Source organism: Piliocolobus tephrosceles, chromosome 15 (assembly GCF_002776525.5).
Source record: "Piliocolobus tephrosceles isolate RC106 chromosome 15, ASM277652v3, whole genome shotgun sequence".
NCBI classification, from domain to species: Eukaryota; Metazoa; Chordata; class Mammalia; order Primates; family Cercopithecidae; genus Piliocolobus; species Piliocolobus tephrosceles.
The window spans coordinates 45877196-45902026 of record NC_045448.1 but is presented as its reverse complement, the minus strand read 5'-3'; the positions used below and the strand labels follow the sequence as shown (position 1 = coordinate 45902026).

The following is a 24831-nucleotide window of genomic DNA, read 5'->3' as shown; positions in this document are numbered from 1 at the left end:
AATCAAGCAACAATTGATTTGTGAAGATAAGGAGCAAGAGTTCAATTGCATTTGGATAATAATCACCCTGACCTGATTCAGGAAAGAGGAAGAAGCGTGGGTCTTTGTCCTCAACCAATGTAATTCAATAGGAACGATCCCTGGAACCATAACATTGGCTTTGCTACTGCTTTATAAATGTCACTCACTAAAGACAGAACAAGGATGAACTCCTAGAATATCATTTAGAAAGTCTGGCTAATAGGGGCCTTGTTTGTACTTCTATTTTCATATACTCTACAAACACTTCATCAACCTAAGCTTTTCTCTCTTCTTTAGTCAAGTGCCTATAAACAACAATTGGGGCCGGGCACAGTGGCTCAAGCCTGTAATCCCAGCACTTTGGGAGGCCGAGACGGGCAGATCACGAGGTCAAGAGATCGAGACCATCCTGGCTAACATGGTGAAACCCTGTCTCTACTAAAAAATACAAAAAAATAAAAATAAAAATTAGCCAGGCGTGGTGGCGGGCGCCTGTAGTCCCAACTACCCGGGAGGCTGAGGCAGGAGAATCGCGTGAACCCGGGAGGCAGAGATTGCAGTGAGCCAAGATCACGCCACTGCACTCCAGCCTGGGCAACAGAGCAAGACTCTGTCTCAAAACAAAACAAAACAAAACAAAAACACTTGGGATCCTAGTTTAAAAAACAAAGTTTTAGTCTTTATGATAAAAATATTAACATAAATGGATAATGATTATTTCCTCCTCACCATGTTAGTTTAACTTGGCCAACAGCCCCAAATATGCAGTATTAACTTTAAATAGTAGGGGCCAGATTCTAAGATAGTGTTTCCCAAATGACATCAAGAGATGTAAGTACTGTCCCTAAATGTGTGTTGAGCAATCAAACCCAGTTGGAAACACTGCTCGCTCAATTGCCATCCAGAAAACTGATGGAAATTAGCCTACTGAAGGCTGTAAAACAAAAAAAAGTCCTGCTGTAAAACAAAAAATTCCTACAGTATATGTTTAGCTTCATTTACTCTATGGTTTTCCAAATTCACTTGATTATGGCATTCATTTTTGAGTGTGAATGACCTATTAACTTCTTACATTGTTTGGAACACATTTTGGGAAACCCTACTCCAAGGAAAGAGCTACAACTCAAAAGGAAGAATCTACCATTGCAGTAGGCTGATTGAATCACAAAAGTCAATGTATCCTTATACTCCAGAGAGTTCAGAAAGTAGGGGGAACAAAAACAGTGTAATCCAAAAAAAGGAGTGGAGCAGTCTTTAAAATAAAATCTCTCACCATGGCTTTTGGTTTGTTTGTTTGCTTTTATTAGAGACAGGGACTTGCTCTGTTGCTCTGCTGCCAAGGCTGGAGTAGAGTGGTGCCATCACAGCTCACCACAACCTCAAACTCCTGGGCTCATGTAGTCCTCCTGCCTCAGCCTCCTGGAACAGCTGAGACTACAAATGCATGCCACCACACCCAGCTAATTTAAAAAAATTTTTTTTAGAGACCAGGTCTCACTACGTTGCCCAGGCTGGTCTCAAACTCCTGGCTCAAGCTATCCTCCCACCTCAGCCTCTAATAGTGCTGGGATTATAGGCATGAGTCAGTGTTCAGCCCCTTATGGCAGTTTTTACCATCCTCTTCACATGTAAAGGCCAACCACTGAGGGACAGACAAATGGTAATCTCAACCAAATAGACAAGTTTCAGGTTTTATCAGCCCAGAGGATAGTCTGGTCAATTGCCGCAACCTCAGTCAATAGTTGAAAAGCAAACTGAAAATAATAATAATAATAAATCAGACTCCCTTACTAAAAATTTTAGACACATGGCATTAGCATTAACTATATGACCAATAAACTGACAGGCTGTCTGGCTGCCTGGCTGTCCGGATGGATGGATGGATGGATGGATTCAGGGATGGATGGATGGATGAATATATGGATGTAGAGATAGATGGGATGGATGGATGGATGGATGGATGGATGGATGGATGGATTCAGGGAGGGAGGGAGGGAGGGATGGATGGATGGATGGATGGATTGATGGATATAGAGATGGATGAATGAATGGATGAATGGATGGATGAATGGAGAGATGGATGGATGAATTAATGGGTGGATGGATGGATGTAGAGATGGATGAATGGATGGGTGGGTGGGTGGATGGATGGATGGATGGATGGATGCATAGATGGATGGATGTAGAGATGGATGAATGATGGAAGCATGATGGATGAATGGTGACTGGATGAAGCATGATATAGCAAGGTAAGTACCTTACTAGGAATCAGGAAACCTGTTCACTCACACTTTTTCTAACTCTATTGGATCTTTTTCTTTCTCTCTCTCTTTTTTTTTTTTTTTTTTTTTTGAGACAAGGGGTCTCACTCTGCCACCTGGAGTACAGTGGCATAATCATGGCTCATTGTACCTTTGACCTCCTAGGCTCAAGTGATCCTCCTGCCAAGTAGCTGGGGCCACAGGTGCATGCCATCATGCCTGGATAATTTTTTAAATGTTTTTGTAGAGACAGTGTCTTGCCATGTTGGCCAGGCTGGTCTTGACCTCAAGCAATCCCCCTGCCTCGGCCTCCCGAAGTGCTTGGATTACAGGTGTGAACCACCATACCTGTCCTCTACTGGATTTTTTTTTACTTCGATCAAGTCACTAAACTTCTTTTTTTTTTTTTTTTTTTTTGAGATGGAGTCTCGCTCTGTTGCCCAGGCTGGAGTACAGTGGCCAGATCTCAGCTCACTGTAAGCTCCGCCTCCCGGGTTTATGCCATTCTCCTGCCTCAGCCTCCCAAGTAGCTGGAACTACAGGCACCCGCCACATGGCCCGGCTAGTTTTTCGTATTTTTCAGTAGAGACAGGGTATCACTGTGTTAGCCAGGATGGTCTCGATCTCCTGACCTCGTGATCCGCCCGTCTCAGCCTCCCAAAGAGCTGGGATTACAGGCTTGAGCCACCGCGCCCGGCCAAGTCACTAAACTTCTGAACTCTTATATTTTTATGTAGAAATGAAGATTTAATGAATCTCTGTTATTAGATAGCATATTTACATTTTTTCAATTGGAGGTAAAATGGTCTATGAATCTTTCCCCTACCTAATCTTCTCTAAGAGAAAGAAAGTGAGAGAAGGCTGGTGCGGGCAGGCAGAGGGGAATGGAAGGAAAAGAAGAAGGCAGTAAGGAAATAAAAAAGAAGAAGTTTTGATTCATTTGATTGCCTTTTTAAATAGAGCTTAAATGCATAAATGGATAATGGTATTAAATGTGTAATGGTACTGATATCAATACCTTCTAGGCCAGGCCCTAGGCCTCCTGTACCTAGTGTGTTTGGGAGACTCTATACCTGTGCATGTGCAGTAAAAACCCTCTGTCCTAAAAAGCAAGACACGCAGGTGCTCATTCATCTGACGTAGCCAACAATTCATCATTTAACTTCCCTGGATCTTGTCCTGAAATGTCAAATTAAGAGGAATATCTTAATTCCCACTTTGAATATATTTACTACCATACAAGTTTGATGGGAGAATCAAAAGAAAACAGTACAAATTATTGAATAAATGTATTCCCATTGTGCAGTCTCCTGAAGGGTGAGGCCACAAACACCTTATCTTCCAAAGATGCTGCATTCCCGATCAAAACTCTCCAGTGCCAGCTGAAGTATGGCTAGAGCTGAGGAAACCTGCCGCAGAACAAGGCATGAACTAAGCTCTCTGACCTTGAATTTCCAACAATTCAACCCAGGAACCCTGAAGCACCACTATCTGATGTTAAATACCACTTGCAGGGGTTTCAAGAGATGGGGGCTCTCAGGCCACAGAAGGTATTTCCGTTCATCAGGGCACTGCAGCATTATTTGTCGTCAGACTTGTTTACTGAGGAGTAGTCAGGCAGGTTTCTCAGAACCAGTCTATCCGATCCATCCTTCAAGGCCTAGGTCAAAAGCCACCTCCTCTACAAAGCCTTCGTCAGTCTTTCCCGGGGGAATGATAACGTATTTGCTTTTATGGAATTGTTTGGGTTAGTAAAATGTAAGTTTATTGAGTGCAGGGAACCCTATCCTCTTTACTTTCTTTTCTCCATGTTACTGGTACTCATTAAAATTAGATTGAATGAGAAACTGTGTTCTGGGGCAATATTTCTCAATGTTTTTTTTAAACTGGGACTCACAGTAAGAAGATCATACGTACTCACATAAATAAAACTAAAATAGGAGTTTCATAAGGCAATATTTATTCATATTGCATGCAAAGCATTCTGATAATGTGTATATTCAATTTTCATATTTAAAACTATTGTAGAGATCTACACAATTGATTTCATCATTTTTATTGAGGGGTACTGACCCAGAGTTTGAAAACCAAGAGCCTAGACAGGATATGCCTTTATTCTCTTTTTCTCACGTCTTTCTCCTTCAAAAAGAAAAATGGAGCCTGTACAAAAAGCATATTAAACCCTAAAGGTTCTTAACAGATTTAAATTTGGAAAGAGTCAGATGATGCCTTACTTTCCTAAAATTCAAATCCCATTAGAGAAGGCACATGGCTGACTTACTGGGTGAGGGTGTCCATACAGCCACCCCTTCAGCTAGCAGAGACAAGCTACTTAAATAATATTAGTATGTCACACATTTGTATATGACTGATAACTAATAACAGATTTGATTGTCTTGATTATATACATTTTATTTTATTTTATTTTTTATTTTGAGACCAAGTCTCACTCTGTGACCCAGGCTGGAGTGCAGTGGTGCAATCTCAGCTCACTGCAACCTCCGCCTCCCAGGTTCAAGTGATTCTCGTGCCTCAGCCTCCCAAATAGCTGGGATTACGGGCATCTGCCTCCATGCCTGGCTAATTTTTGTATTTTTAGTAGAGATGGGGTTTCACCATGTTGGCCAGGCTGGTCTCGAATTCCTGACCTCAAGTGATACACCCACCTTGGCCTCCCCAAGTTCTGGAATTACAGGCATGAGCCACCACACCCGGCCGATATACATTTTAATTTTTACAGACACTACCTTTTTGCTTTCCAAAAAAGGTGCTGCTAATTTATATTTCTACCAACACAGTAGGACAAGGCCTAGTTTCTTCCTATTCTCCCTGAAACTGATGTGATCAGATCAGTCTTTTCAAGTGGGCATTTGTCCCTTTTTTATTCCTTGGGGACAAGCACCAAGACCTCTCTATTGGAACCCCCACTATATCAAGCTCAGTCCAGTCCCAGACACAAAGCAGAGCTTCAGCCACGCTGCAGGGCAGGAGAACACAGCCTAGCACTGAGGCTGGCCACATGAGAGACTTGTGAAGGAGCGTTCCCTCCGGGTTCTCAGACACATTCCTGATGGACCTAATTTATTCTCCAGGCAAAAAGGAGACCTTCTCAGTCTAAAATACTGCTGTAAATCCCACCCACAAGGGGACAACCACATGACTCCATTTTCCTGCTTGTTTCTGAATCACTGTCTTATCTGTCTTCCTCCCTTTTTCCCCTTCAAACAGTTGGCTTTATGGTTGTCTGTGCGCAGTCATATGATAAGCAGTGATAAAGAAAAATGTTTAAAGAGCCAAGTAGGGATAAGGAAGCAATGAGAAAGAGACACGTTCTCTTGTGTGAGGGGGTGGGCTTCTAAGACACAAGTTTCCTAGAAACAAAACCCACAGATTAATTTTAAATCTTCAGCCCCAACAATGTGAAAGAGTGAGGCAGACTATTTGGCTAAGAAACTCATATGTTGCTTAGTGTGATCGGGGACTTGGGGAAATAAGGTCTGAGTCCCACTCTAGTCCCTACCAAGAGGCACCCTTTATTCTCAGTTTCCCCATTTGTAAACTGTATATGAAAGGGCCATCCCCTCCCTGCATCCCAAAGTGGTTCATCACTATTACGTACATGTGTGACCTGTTTTTCTTTTCAGATAGATGCATATTAAATAAGTCTCACAACCCAGTGAGGTAAGCAGAGTCAATGTGACTATTCCCATTTTACAGCTGAGGAAACTGAAGCTCAGAGAGGTTTCAGCTTCATCAAGGTCACACAGCTTATTAGCAGTGGAGCTGAGATGGTGACAAATGAACTAGCAAACTGTGAATGTAGTACTTTATGAATATATGCTAGCCTATAAATGCTTGACAGTGGGCAGCAAATACACATTTGGCAAACCACAGCCATTTCCTATGTAACTCATTATAAGGAGAAAGACCATCTGTCTAGGACACACCCCTGAGATGAAAAGCAACCCCTAACCCCAAGTGACTCTCAGACATAAAGAACTATAAACCAAATGGATTCTTTGACAATATCATCAGTCCCAAACCACATAGTCCACAATTTATATTTTACAATACTATTATAATAACAATAGCAAATATTTTTGTGTGCTTATCATGTGACAAGAACTTTTCTCGCCCAGGCTGGAGTGCAGTGGCGCCATCTCAGTCACTGCGACTTCCACCTCCCGGGTTCAAGCGATTCTCCTGCCTCAGCCTCCCGAGTAGCTGAGACTACAGGCGCTCGCCACCATGCCCGGCTAATTTTTGTATTTTTAGTACAGATGGGTTTTCTCCATGTTGGCTAGGCTGGTCTCGAACACCTGACCTCAAGCACACACCTGCCTCGGCTTCTCAAAGTGCTGGGATCCCAGGCATAAGCCACCGTGCCCAGCCGTGACAAGAACTTTTCTATGCACTTTCTATGCATTATGTTATTCATTTCAAACACAATTAGATAGATAGTACTGACTTTGTTTTACAGATGAAGAAACCTCACAGAGGTTACACAACTTGTCAAAAGGTCACACAACTGGTTCAGTGGTGGGACCAGGATTAGAACCCATCTCCCTGTCATATAAAGCCCTTCCACTTAACCACGGTGCCACCTGGTTCCATATCTGGTAGCTGTGCTGCATCCTTTTTCACTTTTTTTTTTTTGAAATTAAGACATATATAATAACAAGGAAAACGAGCTGTGGAAGTGACGGGGTATATGGGAACTCGGTACTTTCTGCCCCTATTTTTCCATAAACCTAAAACTGCTCTAAAAAATAAAGTTGCCGGGCGCGGTGGCTCAAGCCTGTAATCCCAGCACTTTGGGAGGCCGAGATGGGCGGATCACGAGGTCAGGAGATCGAGACCATCCTGGCTAACACGGTGAAACCCCGTTTCTACTAAAAAATGCAAAAAACTAGCCGGGCGAGGTGGCGGGCGCCTGTAGTCCCAGCTACTCGAGAGGCTGAGGCAGGAGAATGGCGTAAACCCAGGAGGTGGAGCTTGCAGTGAGCTGAGATCCGGCCACTGCACTCCAGCCTGGGCGACAGAGCGAGACTCTGTCTCAAAAAAATAAATAAATAAATAAAAATAAAAATAAAATAAAATAAAAAAAAGTTATCTAATTTTTAACAATAATGCTGAAGTAAAAGATAAAAATCCTCCTCATGTGTTGGCCTTTTCCTTTTTTAAAGTTCATACAGGTGTGTGTGAGCATGTAATTTTTTTTTTTTTTTTACAGTACTACACTCCCCTCAGTCACGGAAGAAAGAATACCCTAGTGCAAATACCCAAAGGATATTTATTATTTAGGTCAATATTATAATTTCATGTTAAAATTTTACTTAACCAGGCTGGGCATGGTGGCTCACGCCTATAACCCCAGCACTTTGGGAGGCTGAAGTGAGAAGTTCACTTGATGCCGGGAGTTTGAGACCAGTCTGTGCAACACAGTGAGACTCCATCTCAATTAAAAAAAAAAAAACTTTTTTTTGAGACAGAGTCTCGACCTGTCACCCAGGCTGGAGTGCAGTGGTGTGCTCTCAGCTCACTGCAACCTTCCCCCTCCCAGGTTCAAGCTATTCTCATGCCTCAGCTTCCTAAGTAGCTGGAATTACAGGTGTGTGCCACCACGTCTGGCTAATTTTTGTATTTTTAGTAGAGACGGGGTTTCACCGTGTTGGCCAGGCTGGTCTTGAACTCCTGACCTCAGGTGATTCGCCCACCACGGCCTCCCAAAGTGCTGAGATTACAGGCGTGAGCCACTGCACCCAGCCTCTATAAAAAAAACTTTAAAAAATTAGCCAGGCATGGTAGTATGTGCCTATAATCCCAGCTGCTTGGGAGGCTGAGGCAAGAGGATCCCTTGGCCCATGAGCTCGAGGTTGCAGTGAGCTATGATCACACCACTGCATTCTAGCCTGAGTGACAGAAGAAGACCCCACTTAAATAAATTTGTTTTTAAATTTAACCAATCAAGCATCTGTTATGTGTGGGGCAATATGCCAAGCATTAGCACAAAAAGGCAGGAGTTTTACCCTCAGGAACAGACCTCTTCTGTCTCTGCTAAAAACAGACAGAAAGCATCAACAGTAGGCATCAATAATTTTAAATGGAGGGCACAAACAGTAAATGTTACCGCAATTCCCAGAGCCAAAAGAGCTGTAGCCTAGAGAATACTGGGAATGATCGCCCAAAGAGAAGGAGATGTGGATGGCTGGTTAGAGTATTCCAGGGATGGGGATATGGGAGAGCAGAGCACAAAGAAGGGATAGAAAGAGTTTGGGTATGAAAGTCAGAAACAAGCCCTCAAGCAGAAGGTTCCTGCCCCAAGGGATAAGAGATCCACCTGGCAGAAAATGGAAGTGGGGGAGGTGCAAACCACACACCGCCCTGGATGTCTGGAGGGATGAGCAGACTTCACTATGTAGGCAACTGGGGGTGGCAGGAGACAATGGTGGGTTCTGAGCACCCGGAAGGGTATTTAGTGCCATGATCCCCACACAACTCATACACAAATCCCTTGGATTCCAGGGAACCAGACTAATAAAGATACAAAAACCCCTCCTATAGCTGTCTCCAAGAATTAGTACTCAGGCGCCTGGAGCTTAAATGGGATATTCTTTTCTAAAATGAAGGAAATATTTTTTAAAGCCAGCTAGGTAGTCATGGCCAGGAATTGTGTACCTTCTGTGAACAGAGCCCTGATATTCACCATCAGAGGAGGAGAGGGAAGCGGTCCTGTAACAGGCTAATGGCGAGGAATAAACTTCAAATGTTAAGGTAGGAGGCCTTCTCCATGACTCTAGAAACTCTAGAAAGGGGTCCCTCATCAAAAATATGTTACCTACTTACACTAAGGCTGGAATTATTTTAACAAGAGGCTACATTTCCCTCCTCTGCCCTCATAGGGACAAGAAGACAAGCAGATCCATTCCTGGGCATGTTTCATTATTGGGGTAATGGGAAGCAGAAGCCTAGGTTGCCAGCTTCAGCAAATAAAAATCGAAAGCCAAGCTAAATTTGAATTGCAGATAAATAACAAATACTTTTGTAGTATAAGAATGTCCCATGCAATACCTAGGACATATCTATAGAAAAAAAAAAGTATTCATTGTTTAACCGCAATTCAAATTTAACTGAGCATCCTGTATTTCCTCTGGCAACTCTGGGCTCAGTGTACCTGCAAGAGAATTAGGATGGTGTCATGAAGAAGCAAAGAAGAAAAAGGAGCATGGGTACCAAAGAGAAGCTTTGTTTTCTACTTCAAGACATGGTGACTCTGCAGAAGCTCACAGTTGCTCATTAACTGGGGCAGAGAGTTGATGCTTAAATGCCCAAACACTTCACCTACATCTATCTTATTTAATCCTCACAGCAACTCGATGAGCTGCAAAAGATGACTGTTATTAACCCTTTTCTTAAATTAGAAAACAGAAGTTTGAGGAGGTTAAGTGAATTTTCTCAAAATCACAAAGCTATAAAGCAGAAGAACAAGATCTCCTGCTCCTGGGTGAATTCTGAACGTTTTAAAGGAAGAAAAGGGTTTCTATGGTTGAAAAGAAGCAGAAAAAGCAATTTCTGAGAACTGATCCTCAATGAAGAGTAGGTGAACGACGTGCTACATATATTTTTGTTACTTAAATGTAAATTATGTAAAATGAAATCTGAGCTTAAAGATCAAGGCTCTTAACAAACAATAATGCATAATTCCTTACTGAGAGTACAGTAATCTTTTCAGAAGCCTGGCTATGTTTCAACTCTTGTTACTGCTTAGCAATTCCAACATCCTGGTCAAAAGCAAAGCCTTGCTCTCGAAAGGCAGCACCTTTGCGCACTGCCCAAATTTGACCCAGGACAACTGAACAATCAATGTGCATTGCATTAGAGGTTGGGCATATATAAGACTGACATGGTAGGAAAATGAAGTCAGATGCTTTGGCCCAGAGAAATGGGATATACACCTGGACCACAGAAAATGGGATGTAAAAAAAAAAGCCTCAAGCCTCAGTTACCACACTAGGCCCACAAGCTAATGCAGAAGATGTTCAGGTCAAAATGCAACAATGTCTCAGCTTTTCAAATACACAAGAGGGAGCAATGAGACAGACTCGCCCACTCACTAAAACAGATGCCAGTCCAAGGGAAGGTAATCCATGTTCCCTTCACCTCCCCACCCTAGGAGCTGCTTAAAAAGGACCAAGTGTGGAATTCTAGTTCTGCACACTTGGAATTCAGCAAACCCAACTCCTGTTGCTCATTCATTTCCAAGAGGGAGGGACATAAGGACTGGAAAAGGTTTTACTGGCAACCCTTCAGTTGGTTATTACTGATAAAATCCCCAAACAGAAGCACAATTTTACCTGCATCTAATAATAAACATTAATCACAGATAATTACCAATAATAAGTAGTTACCATTGATGGTTAACTTGCTATAAGGTAGCTATTATTCCCATTTTATGGATGAGGAGACTGGTACAGATAGGTCAAATGATTTGTATGATATTCAGCCAAAACTGACAAAACTAGAATTCAAACCCAGGACTAACTCCAAAGCCCATTCTACTAGTTTCAGATCCATGAACTTGGACAAACCACCATCCAATGACGTGAAGGATGCTACAAAGTTATCCTCCATCCCTATCAGACCTATCAATAAACAAACAAAAGAAAATTAATTGGAAAGGCAGCATGTGAAATTGTCAGCATAGATTTCCCTGATAATTAAGACTTCAATATATCATGAGTGATTTTGTTCAACACTTTGCTCCAAGCAAAGTTCCTAGAACACAGAAAGTACTCAATACATATATTTGCTGAATGAATGGCTGGCTAGATGAATGGATAGATTAATGAATGAACATCCATTCTAGCTACTGTTTCCTTTCTTTGGATAGTTTGTTTTGGTTTTTGGTTTTTTATTTTATTTTTTTTTTGAGACGGAGTCTGGCTCTGTCGCCCAGGCTGGAGCGCAGTGGCCGGATCTCAGCTCATTGCAAAGTCCGCCTCCCAGGTTCACACCATTCTCCTGCCTCAGCCTCCCGAGTAGCTGGGACTACAGGCGCCCGCCACCTCGCCCGGCTAGTTTTTTTTTGTATTTTTTAGTAGAGACAGGGTTTCACCGTGTTAGCCAGGATGGTCTCGACCTCCTGACCTCGTGATCCACCCGTCTCGGCCTCCCAAAGTGCTGGGATTACAGGCTTGAGCCACCGTGACCAGCCGGTTTTTGTTTTTTTAATCAAGCAATTTTTTTGGATTGCATTCCTACTTTAATCTTAACTGGTCTTCTGACTACCCTCATAACCCAAAATGCTTAAAACTGCCTGTCCAACATTTTCTTTTTTTTTTTTTTTTTTGAGATGGAGTCTCGCTCTGTCACCCAGGCTGGAGTGCAGTGGCACGATCTCAGCTCACTGCAACCTCTGCCTCCTGGGTTCACACCATTCTCCTGCCTCAGCCTCCGGAGTAGCTGGGACTACAGGTGCCCAGCACCACACCCAGCTAATTTTTTGTATTTTAAGTAGAGATGTGGTTTCACTGTGTTAGCCAGGATGATCTTGATCTCCTGACCTTGTGATCCGCCCACCTCGGCCTCCCAAAGTGCTGAGATTACAGGCGTGAGCTGTCCAACATTTTCTATGTTCTTCTTCCAATTTAAAGGGTCTCCCTTCCCTGTCTATTTAGATCCCATTTTCCTCAAGGCTTGGCTCAAAATATTACCAAGAAGCCTCTGCCAACTAGCAGAATCCACATTAACTCCCCTCTCCCTTGAATTTCCACAGTTCTTCAAATTCACTGTTTTATAAAAGGGTGTTAATCTTGATTTTTCAAATGGCCCACTTGAGAACATCCATTTCTTTTTTCTAATTATAATGTTTTTCAAAATATGTCCACAAAACATGAGTTCTTAATGGAGCATTCTATGACAAAATATTTTGGGGACATATCTGGTTAAACAGAGGTGTACAACTCGCTTTGCAATAGACGATCTTGAGTCTTTAATACACTAATGTATATCTGACTCTGTAACATTTCCCAACCTCTTTGATCACAGAGACCTGAAAATACCATAAGGCTCCCACTCCTTGAAAGTCAGTCTGGCAAACACTGGTGAATTATATGCTCCATCTTTAATGGCTGATTGATGATTCTCTCAGCTACCTAAACTGGTTGAGATAATCATCAGTACAAAAGGCAGGGAGGTAGGTTCAGACACCTCACATTCTAGGAATTCTCCTTGCTTGCTTGCTTGCTTGTTTTCAGAGTACTCTGAGTGGCTTAATGATACAGAGAGAGGGTTCCATTTAAGAATTAAATTTATTTTTTGTGGGCCTTGAACAAAGGTAGGTAAAGAAGCAAGCTATCAAAAATAGCTTTGTGATTTTGATCACAAAAAGAAGAAAGGCAAGGAGGGAAAAAAAAGCAGGAGCTGGCCGGGCGCGGTAGCTCAAGCCTGTAATCCCAGCACTTTGGGAGGCCGAGACGGGCGGATCACGAGGTCAGGAGATCGAGACCATCCTGGCTAACATGGTGAAACCCCGTCTCTACTAAAAAATACAAAAAACTAGCCGGGCGCGGTGGCGGGCGCCTGTAGTCCCAGCTACTCCGGAGGCTGAGGCAGGAGAATGGCGTGAACCCAGGAGGCGGAGCTTGCAGTGAGCTGAGATCCAGCCACTGCACTCCAGCCTGGGCAACAGAGCAAGACTCCATCTCAAAACAAACAAACAAAAAAAAAAAGCAGGAGCTGACCCTTTTTCAGGGGAGACAAGGCTAAACTTCATGGAAAAAAATAAAGACAAAATATTATCAAGTGCAAAGGTTAACCGCAGCCAAGGCCCAGAATGTAGGGTCTAGAGGCTGAGTCAGGATCATTGTTAACAGGTTCCTTTACAGAGCGTCTAGACTATCCTAACTCCTGATTTCACAGCTGGGGGATTAATAGGAGTCACCTGACCCCCCCGTTCAATACATTTCCTAGAGCGAGAAAAAACTATTAGCCAATCCAGTCCTGAAGAAGTGAGATCTAGGCTTTCCCAGGTGCTGAAAGGATTGTGGTAAGCTGTCCTTCTCAGTTGTAATTTTACAAATCATATATATATGTTATTCTTTGATTAATATCGCATCTCCTAGCAGAGTATATGCTCTCTGAGAGCAATGACCAGCTCTTGACATAGTGGACATAGTACCTGGCATATTCAATAAATATTTGCTCAATGAATGAAAGGATGGCCAGAACGATGAATGAATACACTACTCTATCCACTGCTTTGAATCTTTTGTGAATTCTTTCTTTTTCAGCACTGTACCAAATGAACTTCTAAGAGCACAAACTCAGTCAGTCTGATGAAAGAATACTGCCTATTTGAGCTTCTACAAGACAGACCCCAGAGAGCTAAAGGAGGGTAGAGGGGGACACTGCCTGCTCACGAGATGCTTATATCTGCCTGGGGAAAGAAGACTGGCAAAAAAAGATGCCATAGTCTTAAAAAACAAACCTATTCAAGAAGGACATAAGCAAAATCAAAGACTACTTTTCTCCTCAATAATTAATTCTATATTCACTCATGATGATTTTTTAAAACTCTTTTTGGCCAGGCGCGGTGGCTCACACCTGTAATCCCAGCACTTTGGGAGGCAGGGGCGGGCAGATTACGAGGTCAGGAGATTGAGATCATCCTGGTCTACACGGTGAAACCCCGTCTCTACTAAAAATACAAAAAAATTAGCTGGGCGAGGTGGCGGGCACCTGTAGTCCCAGCTACTCGGGAGGCTGAGGCAGGAGAATGGCGTGAACCCGGGAGGCAGGAGCTTGCAGTGAGTTGAGATCGTGCCACTGCACTCCAGCCTGGACGAAAGAGCAAGACTCCTTCTCAAATAAATAAATAAATAAATAAATAAAAATTTAAAAACTCTTCTTGAAGCCAGGTGCAATGGCTCACTTTTCTATAATCCCAGCACTTTGGGAGGCTAAGGCAGGTGGATCACTTAAGGTCAGGAGTTTAAGACCACCCTGGCCAACATGGTGAAACCCCATTTCTACTAAAAATATAGAAATTAGTCGGGTGTGGTGGCTCATGCTTTAATCCCAGCTACTCGGGAGGCTGAGGCAGGAGAATTGCTTGAACCCGGGAGGCGGAGGTTGCAGTGATCTGAGATCATGCCACTGCACTCCAGCCTGGGCAATATAGCAAGACTCCATCTCAAATTTTAAAAACTCTTCTTGAGCTTGATTACATTTTTAGTCTTATCTACCTCTTGGGGTCAGGAGCTCAGTGAGTCTACTCCTTGCTGGCAAATACAGGTGACTTTTCACTAGCTAAAACTACCTCTTTAAGACTTCAAGGTGAGATAGAGGGGATGGTGGGGAGAGAGGAGATCCTCTCATTTCAGCATCTGGGTTTCATGATAGGCTTCTGTTTTTCCTCTTCTTCCCCAGCACAGTATTATAGATTTCAGTTATATTTCCTCTGGAGTTTCAATTTTGTTTAGATGTCAGTAAGTTACAATGAACTGTATGTTCCTGTCCTCCCGGTTCTCCCAGCACAGTACAGACTTCTGGCCACTTCACATGGTTTCTGCCAGAAAACTAAATTTCAAACAGGTGCAAGCCTGCTGATTAGCATTATAATAGATTGTAATTACTTAACGAGCTCATATATACCTGGAGGAAGTTGGAGAGAAATATAATGTTTTGCCAAGTGTAGCTTTTATTGATGTAAAATACTGCAGGCCTGCTCTGGAGTTCTTTTAGCCTAAGTGAAACCCCTGGAAGATTTGTCTGAACATGCTTCAACAGCTGTATGAGTTCAGGCGCCGGAATTTGAAATTTCATTTCTTGTTGCTGCCAACTACAAAGGGTTTTGTATCTAAAGCCCTGATGAGAATTTAAACTTCATTTAAACTCTGCAAATGGAGGACAAGTGGGCCTTTTTCTTCTTCCCTCACCATGGCACCTGGAATGAGCCGTGGGCACACAGAGGGTAGAAAATTCCTACTTTTAGGAACTTCAGACTTGACAGAGATTCTTCAGCTTGATGCAAATCACTACATGGAAATAATATAGCATTCTCTCATAAGAACATCTTCAGGGATCTCACAGATTTTTATAAAATAAATATTCTTTTCTCCTTCCTCCTCCTCCTCCTCACTTCTTTCAACTGTACAGGAGGATTGCTTAAGAAATTCATTCAACTGGTTTCTATTGAGATGCCATGCTCCTCAGAGGCAGGAATTATGCATACACAACTTTTGTGTTACCAAACCCCATATCTACCAATAGTGCTAGACCATAGTAGGTACTATAGAAATACACACTTGTTTTGTGTATATTCATTCATTCATTCATTCAACAATATGCCAAGAAATTCATTCATTCATTTAACAATTTATTCATTCATTCAACAAAGTACCAGGCACTGTTTCAGGTGCCAAGACAAAGTGGTGAACAAAAAGCTCTACATTTATAGAGCGTCTGGTGTTCTGGTATTAGAGATAAATAACAAAGATAAATAAGAAAACTAAATAGTGTATAAGATAGAGATAAGACCTAAAGAGCAAAAAAAAAGCAGGAAAGGAGCATATGAAGTATAAAATAAGAGGGTGAACTTTTGGATAGGATTGCCAGAAAAGGTCTTACCGAGAACATAACATCTGAGTGAAGACTTGAGCCATGTGGATATCTGGGAAAGGGGCATTCTAGAAAGATGGGATGGCAAGCGTAAAGACTGAGGCGGGATTATGGTAAGTGCGTTTAAGGGATGTCAAGTGGATCAGGATAGCTAGACAGGAATGAACAAGGAGAAGAGTAGCAGGTGATGGGGTCAGAGAGGTCACAGCAGAAGGCCTGACTTTGTTGGTCTTGTAAGTTATGGCAAGGGATAATCTTACCTGAGGGATCTGTGAGCAGAGACAGGAGCTGAGAAGCCAGGACAGGTGGAACCAATTCATAGGCTGTTGCAATAATCCAGGTGTGAGATAATAGTGACTTGGGCCCAAGTGAGGTCAGCAAAGGTACAGAAAAAATGTGATTTGGGATATATTTTGAAGGCAGAAACAGCAGATGTTGCTGATAGATAAGATATAGGGCACCTGAGAATTAGAGGTATCAAAGATGGCCCCTCAAGGTTTTTGGCTGGGCAACTGGAAGGATAGAGTTGCTATTTCTTAAGCTGAGGAAGAAGGGTTTAGACTGGGGAGAGGGGAAAGTAGGTATACAATATTAGGCATATGGAGTTTGAGATGCCCTTTACACAATGAAAGGTGATGACATGAAGGCAATCCCATATATAAATTCTAGAGTTCATGGTCAGGTATGAGCTGGAATTAGGAATTGAGTGTCAAAAGCACTGAAAATGTATTTAAATCCATGAAACTAGATGACATTGGCACAATAAAACCAAAATACCAGATCCCAAATATCCTCATTTCCAATTACCCATATGCTTCAATAAATAATTAACCTTTGTCTACAATGACCGCAGGTTCTAGACTTTCCAGAACAATCTCATTTCAAGTAATTCTATTATTTTCAAAAGGGCAATTTGTTAAGTATAACTAAATCAAATTTATTTTTAGACTATGTAAGACTTTTCATATAAATACATTCACAAATCAAGGAGAAAAATATCTTTCACTGGACCATATGTTCTGATTTAAGATTCTAAAACTATGAACACACACAGATGACTCTTCAAATATTAATAAAATTGCTGAAATGTATTATAGCCAGACCACTTGCTACAAACTTTATAGTTCCTTATTTAATTCTCACAGCAATCCTGAAAGTCAAGACCTATGACATTTCCATTTTACAGATGAAGAAACGGGCTTAAAAAGCTTAAGTCACATGCCCAAATCACACAACTAGTGAGTGGTGGAGACGCCTTCCAGTTAGAACTCACTGATTCCAGGGAGAGGGGTCCATTGAGAAGCCAGGGAATTCAGGGTCTCAAATATTCACTAAATCCGCTGCTAGTCAAAGACACTAAGAAGAGGAAACAGGACAAACAACACTTGACTATCCATGAAGTTGGAGGCCAACTCCCAGTGCCAAGAGGTTGTCTGTGATAGCACTGGGCCAAGAATGAATCCTTCAGGTAGCTGTTAAACAACCAGCTTCGTACCAACAAGAGCACTATTGGATTACATGGTATTATAGGAGTAGGGGAAGGGAGAGTTCCAGGGACCCTCAGCTGCTGGGGGAATAATTCAGGGTATAGGGGCACACGAAGGAGGTATGGACAATTGCCAGCCCTTCCCTACCTCCTTACCCCCTTAGTAGTACCTTCCCACCCCGCTGTGTTTAAATGACAATGGAGGTTTCAGAAATCCTTTTAAAAATTTTTCCTACAAATGTCCTGAAGATAGAGATGGCTCTAGAGTAATATATATCAAAGTGCGGTCAGGCCACCATTGTAGGAGATTCAGCAGGGGGCCTGCTTTACTCCGGCTCCATTCTGGGCATCAGAATCAGCACTGCTAGAGGCTGTGCCCTGGCATCTGGGTTGCATGAATCTCCTCCAAGTGATTCTGGTGCGCCAAGGGAGAACGGCCTCAGAGCCTAACCTCTCCAAATGGTGAATAGGCCTATCTCCCAGAGTCAACAGGGGTGCCATCATTTTGAAAAGCTTTGCCGATGGGCTACTTGGGAAATAAAAACCAGAAATGACACTTCTAGTGTCCCATTCTTTGCCAAATGAGATGGCCAGACTGAAGAGAGCTACTTTGAGGAATATGAAAACCCGGCTTTCTTGTGGCCTATATAATAATCAATTCAGTCAAAAACTCTCTGTAGGCCCATCCCATGTTCATTTTGGGGGCTAAAATAATAATAATAATTATAGGCCAGGCGCAGTGGCTCACGCCTGTAATCCCTGCACTTTGGGAGGCCGAGGCAGGCAGATCACGAGGTCAGGAGATCGAGATCATCCTGGCCAACACAGTGAAACCCCGTCTCCACTAAAAATACAAAAAATTAGCAGGGCGCGGTGGTGGGCGCCTGTAGTCCCAGCTACTCGGGAGGCTGAGGCAGGAGAATGGCGTGAACCCGGGAGGCGGAGCTTGCAGTGAGCCGAGATCGCACCACTGCACTCCAGCCTGGGCGACAGAGTGAGACTCCGCCTCAAAAAATAATAATATAATAATAATAATAATTGTAGTAGATATGCATTGAGCAGTTACTAGGGACCAGGCATTGGTCTAGGCATTGTACATGTATTAACTCATTTTAATCCCCACAATCACCCCATTTCATTATAGGGATGCATATTCATTATCACCCGCTTTGTACAGGGGAAGGAATGGAAATACGGAAGGTTAAGTCACTCGCTAAAGGTCGTGAAAGTAAGTGGTACATGGTAGAGGTGGGATTCAAGTCCAAGCAGTGTGACTCCAGACTTCGCCGCTCCGGGGAATCACCTCTCAAACGATGGCTTTCTATACCTCTGGATTCTGAGTACCTGCCTCTTCCACAGAATACAGCAAGGGAGTGACACTCACCAAAGACGTCTTCAGAGGCAGGGCAGTAGAACAAAGAGGAAACTGAGCTCAGCATGTAGACTACTGAAGCAATGATAGAGAAAAATCCAAAATGTGAATGGGCCAGCCAGCTGTCACCTGCACGCAGCCCTTCAAGCTCTAATCCTTGCTCCGCCTGCCTCCCACCCCTGTGCTAAATGCAATGCCAATCCATCCAGCATTCATTCCGCCTCTGCTTCTAACATGAATCCCAACACTTCTAGTTCAAATAATTATTCTTCTAAATCTTTCTTTAAAAATTATAAAGTTATACAGTCACATTTCAGGACATATCTATGTACAAATGCTTGATCCATTAATTATCTGGAGTCCTCTGTGGCCTGCAATTTTTATTCTAGCCCAGTGTTTCTCAAAGCAAGCCCGGTCTGGTCAGAATCTCTGGGAGAGCTGGTTAAAAATATAGATTCCCAGCTTATTCTAAATTGTAGCATCAAAAGCTCTCAAGGTTGGGCCAGAGGATCTATATTTTTATCTACATAGATCTATATAAATCTATATAGATCTATATTTTTATATACCCCCCCTTAGTGATTCTTACGTACACGAAAATCTGAGTAGTGTTATTAACTGGTTCTTGGAAAACCCAGCTATAGCAATAGTGTTATAATAGATTTTACTTCAAAGCATCAGCAAGATCTTTCCTTCTCTGTAATGACCTTTTTCTAAAGCAACCCCCTTTGTCAACACAACTGAAACATCTCTCATTATCTGGAGAATAATCATCTCGGCTTGGCTTTTACGCATTCTAGAATTCACCTCAGTTTTCTAAACTTTCTCCTACTCCAATGTTTCACAAGTGTGGGCTCCACATCACCAATGATGTTCAGAGGCACCTGGAATGAACTTCATTCTGCATTGTAGAGCCCTTTTTATTTTAATGTGAATGAAGAAAAGTTATAACTACATGTTCCAAACCTGTGATTTCATGAACAGTGGGGCTTAAGAAAAGCCTAAGTGGAAAATAAAAGGATCCATTTTTTAAATATTAAGTAAATAAAAGCACAGGCAGTACTCAGATAAAAGTCTTAAATTTGGGAAACCTTGTCCTGCCCACTCCTTTCTGACAGGTATACTCAGTTTCTGCCCTGCTCATCCGTTCTCCAACCCTGACCACAGGATTATCTGCCTTTATTCCTGTGGTGGCCATGCCAGGAACACTGCTCCTTCTTGTAGATACGTCTTTAAATATAACCTACTGTTTCACACCCAACTCATGCCTCCTTCCAAAAGCCCTCCTGGATTCTTCCAGTTCTCCCTACTTTTTTTTTTTTTTTTTTTTTTTTTTTTTTTTTTTTGAGACAGGGTATCACTCTGTCACCCAGGCTGGAATGCAGTAACCTGATGGTCAGATCATAGATCACGGCAGCCTTGAACTCCTGTGCTCAAGTAATCCTCCCACCGTGGCCTCCTGAGTAGCTATGACTACAGGCACAGACCACACTGTAAGTCCAGACTTGGCTAATTTTAAAGTTTTTTTTTTTAGCTGTAGAGTCTTACTGTGTTGCCCAGGCTGATCTTGAACTCCTGGGCTCAAACAATCCTCCCAGCTCAGTCTCCCGAGTAGTGGGGACTGCAGGTGTGAGCCACAGTGCCTAGCTCACACTCCCTTTTGAAATTCTTAACATACTAATGGTACCACCTGTGTGGAACCTAATTGCTAGTTTAGTGTCTATATCAGGGTGTCCAACTTTTGGCTTCCCTGGGCCACACTGGAAGAATTGTCTTGGGCCACACATAAAATATACTAACACTAATGATAGCTGATAAGCTAAAAAAAAAAAAATGCAAAAAAACTTATAATGTTTTCAGAATGTTTACAAATTTGTGTTGGGCTGCATTCAAAGTCATCCTGGGCCACATGCGGCCCACAGGCCATGGGTTAGACAAGCTTGATGTATATGTGGATACTTGGTGTCAATTCCTTAGTGAAATGGACGCCCCCTGAGAGTAACCCCGGGCCTCATTTTCCTCTGGATTGCCCACAGTACGAAGCTTCCCTGGTTAGACATGAGCACAAAACAGGAACTCCAGGAATACAAGTGAATTCAAAGTGCACTTGAATTCGGTGTTACGCAGCAATGAGTGAGGTGGCTGCTTCATGCTGTCCACATCCCCTTACTTCAGGCCAGATCTCTTAGCCACACCTGAGAAGGGTGTGTCTCTTCATTCTTGCCAGGTAAGGAGTGCAGAGACCTGAGCCCAGGGAATTCTACCCAAAGCTATGAACCCGTGGGTTTACCCTGAATGTTAAGACTGGGAAAGATGAACTTAGCCCAGTTGCAACTTGTCTCCATTTCCAAGGGCCACTTACCCCTACCAATGAGTCCCCACTTTCAGCCTGGAGGAACCAGAGTGGCCACAGCATCCTCTGGTGAAAACAGATGGGCATTCTGTACCTGCTCCACCACTTGATTCACCCTTGAGACTTTGGGCTTCTCTATCTCAAGTTTTTTAGTTTGTCCAATACCTGCCATACCTAATTCACATTTGCTATAAGGCAAGAGATGAAGTTATCAGCACAATAAAAATGTCAGGGACACAGCTCATGGATCTGCAGGGAGAACAGGCTGGGAGGCCAGATGGACAGGCTCGGCTCCCCATCAGACAAGCCATGGGCAATAGGAGGTGAGGGCCCTACTTCCAACCCACCTTTGCTTGTCACGTGACCCTCGGTCCCCAAATTAGCTTTTCTGGAACTCAATGTCCTCATCTGTAAAACTTGCCTGTGCACTAAATGATCTGGTCTAGGGCAAAATCCAACATGAATTTGAGAACCTTAGAGGATGATCACCAAACAAGTTCCCACTGCATGCTTCACTAGGAGTGATGAAGGTGGGGACAGTGTCCTGAAGCTCCCAGAGTTTGTGGTGTGCCCCAGCGAAACATCACCAGAGATACAAAGACACTCTCCCTCCAACCGACATCTGTTCTATGGATAAATGCAGACCTGCTGCTCCTTGTCCCTGCTCTCTGCCCCACTGTCAAAGCCCCTCAACTGCATACACTGCAAAAGGCCCCCATCTCCTACCTACCAGCGTCAAGTTTTTTCCGTCCCCTTCCCGTCCAAAACCAACAACTCCAAAATCACAGGTTTTCAGTGTTAAGGTCTGCCTCTGAAATTAGTTAGCCCTTCCACTCCCCCTCTCCTGTGCACTGCCTCCATGAGGAAAGGGCCCAAAGGCCATGCATGGAAAGGAAATGGGGAATGAGTGGGAGCTCTGTTGTGGGGGCTGAGGGTAGCAGAGATGAGGGACATCTGTGAAGTAGAATAGAATGGCATGGAGTTCTCAGGATTCCATAAAGGTTTGCCTGCTTTCCAAAGTGCAAACCACAAATCTAGAGTTCTACGCATGTGGCTTGTTGGAGCTTCCCTGTGAAACCGTAACCATGGTTTCAGGCAGACTACATCACAGCCATGAGCATAAAAACAACAGGCTCTCTCCTATTTTTCCCTAAAACTCCGTGTCCTTGAAAAAAAGATGTAAGGTGATATGCCAAGGTGATTCATGTGCAACCTCTGACCTCTAGGACATTCATGAAGTTATCTGGTTTTCAACAGAAAGCAATTGCTCTACACCACTTTTGAGGCTTAGATAGCTCTCTCACTTTTTCTGTAGACCAAAGAACCCTGAAAACATATACCTCCAGAGGAACGCTTGCACTTGCTCTTGGTGGAAACATGTAACAAACCTGAAAACACAAAAATCCATGTCCTAAATTAATACCTTCCTTCCAAGAAGAGCAAAACAAAACAAAACAAACAAACAAACAAAAAAAACAAATACAAAAAGCAAAACGAAGGTTTCCTTCTCTTCGCTTGTCCAAGTGCCAAGGTTGGATGCATTTGGTTTATAGTAGATTGAGACAAGACCTATTTCCAAATCCTTAATAGTTTCACAATGAAATCAATTAACAACTCAATCTCAGGCTTGGAAATCGTCTTTTATTGCACAGTATCTTAACAATCAAAACAGAGAAACAATATAACTTTAAATAAGATTCAAAGCACTGACTTCCAATTACCCACAAGCAGAACCCTTCTTAAAATGCAACATTCATTCTGCATGGATGGGCAATGAATTGGACAAAACAAGCCCGACTGATGTTTCTGGGACCCTAGAGGAGACATCCTGGAGGAGAACACATTTTTTCTACTTGTATGTCAGAAGATGAGCTAACCACCATGCAGGAGAACAGAAACAAGCCAGCTTCCTCTCGGAGGGAAAAATAAAGCAACTCCTCGCTCGGCTAAGCAGGACAAAGCCAGGACGTGCAAGAAGCCTTCAGTCAAAGGCTCCACGTGCCTTTCCAAGGACGGAGGGACCCACCCACACATAATCACACACAGCCAGCCCACCACGCGCCTGCGGAAGAAAGCCGGGTCCTCGGCCAACCTTCAGCACTAGCGGCCCAGGCTCTCCCAGTTTGCAAACCTCCCGCAGCACCCACCATCTGGAGGGCACAGAGGGGGCAGAGGGCCACATCCTCTTTCCAAGTCTCATCTTCCTCGCCAATGCCGGTTTCTCCCCAACTATGAAGTGAAGTGTACCTCCCCAAGGAAACTGAGATTTACAGACACACACACACCCCCCAGTCGTCAGTAAGTCCCGGACCCCTACGATCAAGGCCAGCGAGTCCTTCCCTGGGACCCCACAACCGGGTTCCCGGACCGACGTGGAGGCGCCGGACTCACCCAGTCCTCGAAGTGGCGGCTCCCGTTCTGCAGCAGCTCCTCAAACTGGATGGTGCAGTTGGCCACGAAGTCGTCGTAGCCTATGGGGGCATCGTGAAAGACAGCCAGCTCGATCTTGCGCCCGTTGCACACATCGGTGACGAACTCGTCGTGCCAGGCCGGGCTGTTGGTCTTCTGCTTGGTGGCCGTTTGGCCAATGCGCGAGTCGTCCACATTGAGAGCAATGTAGGGGTCGAGAAGGAAAGTCTGCGGCCGGGGTCCCACCGCATGGCGCAGCGACCAGGCTGTGGGCTTCAAGCTCACGGCCTCGCAGATTTTGATCTTAAGAAGGCCATTGAACACTACCATGGTCGGGGCGGGGAGTGGGCTCCGGGGTCACTCCGTCTGCCCCGAGGGCAGGAATGAAGAACCGACGGCCCGGCACTCCGAGCCACAGGGATTCTTGGGTCCCCTTTCGCCCCACCCCACACACTCCCTACACCTTGTGGCGTTGCGCCCTGGCGCGGGCGAGTCTCAGCCAGTGCATGTATTTCCTCGCCGGGTTCCTAACGGAAAACAGGGAGGGGGGAGAGCTGGGGGATGTCCGTGTTTGGAGCAAGTCTCTCCCCGCGACCACCAGCTGCACCTCCAGAAGAGAAGACGAGCTGTCGGCTCCGCTGCAAGCCGCAGGGGCTGCCTTGCCGCCTCGCTGGCTCTCCGACTCCGGGCTGCGGGAAAGCGGGCGCCGCGCCCGGCGCTTACCTACCTTTCCGAAACATAATCCCGGGAAATTTCGACTCCGGGAGGGGGATGGGGCGGTGGGACGGGGCGGGGACGAGAACCGGGGGCGCAGATTTCAACCCGGATCCTCTTCGCACACTCAGCGCCTGCCTCTGACCGCGCGGGGCGGGGGGTGGACGGAGGGATGTTCAGTCTATCCGGAGGGATGCATGTCGAAAGGAAATGGTCCTCCTCGGAGCCAAATTTTTAAAAATCCACAAGCCCCACGACCAGCCGGGGCCGCCGCCTCCTGGGCGAAGCAGCGCCGCGCCGGAGTCGGCGATCGGGAGGCGCCAGGAGCCCGGAATCTCACATCCGCGCGGGCTCGGAGTCCGGGCGGCCGCCGATCCGGCTCGGGGGCGCAGGCCAGCACCCGGCGGTGCGCAGCGCGGCGGCGGGGCCGGGACTGCGACTCAGCGCGGCCCCACCTCCTGGGCGCCGGCGCCCGCCCGCCGCGCTCCCCGCGTCCCCGCTCTCGGCTGCCGCTCGCTCGCCGCCCGCCAGCCCGCGCTCCCCCTCGGTCTCCTCTCCCTCGGTCGGTGTGCGAGCGAGTCTCCCTCCCTCTAAT

The 24831-nt window shown here is 44.5% G+C and overlaps 1 protein-coding gene across 2 annotated transcripts in view; it reads right to left on the bottom strand.

Annotated features, from left to right (window-relative positions):
* Nucleotides 1–24605, bottom strand: part of PRKCE (protein kinase C epsilon) — a 526340-nt gene extending 501735 nt beyond the window's left edge. The window contains exons 1-2 of one of the 2 annotated variants that reach the window (XM_026456102.2): nt 24250–24605; nt 23505–24049 (exon numbers count right to left, since the gene is read on the bottom strand). In XM_026456102.2, the coding sequence (XP_026311887.1) occupies nt 23505–23852 (348 nt within the window). In that variant the 5' untranslated portion in view covers nt 23853–24049; nt 24250–24605. Of the gene's footprint in view, nt 1–23504 lie in introns of both variants that reach the window. The other variant, XM_023223844.2, reaches the window with a different exon arrangement.
* Nucleotides 24606–24831: the final 226 nt, after the last annotated feature.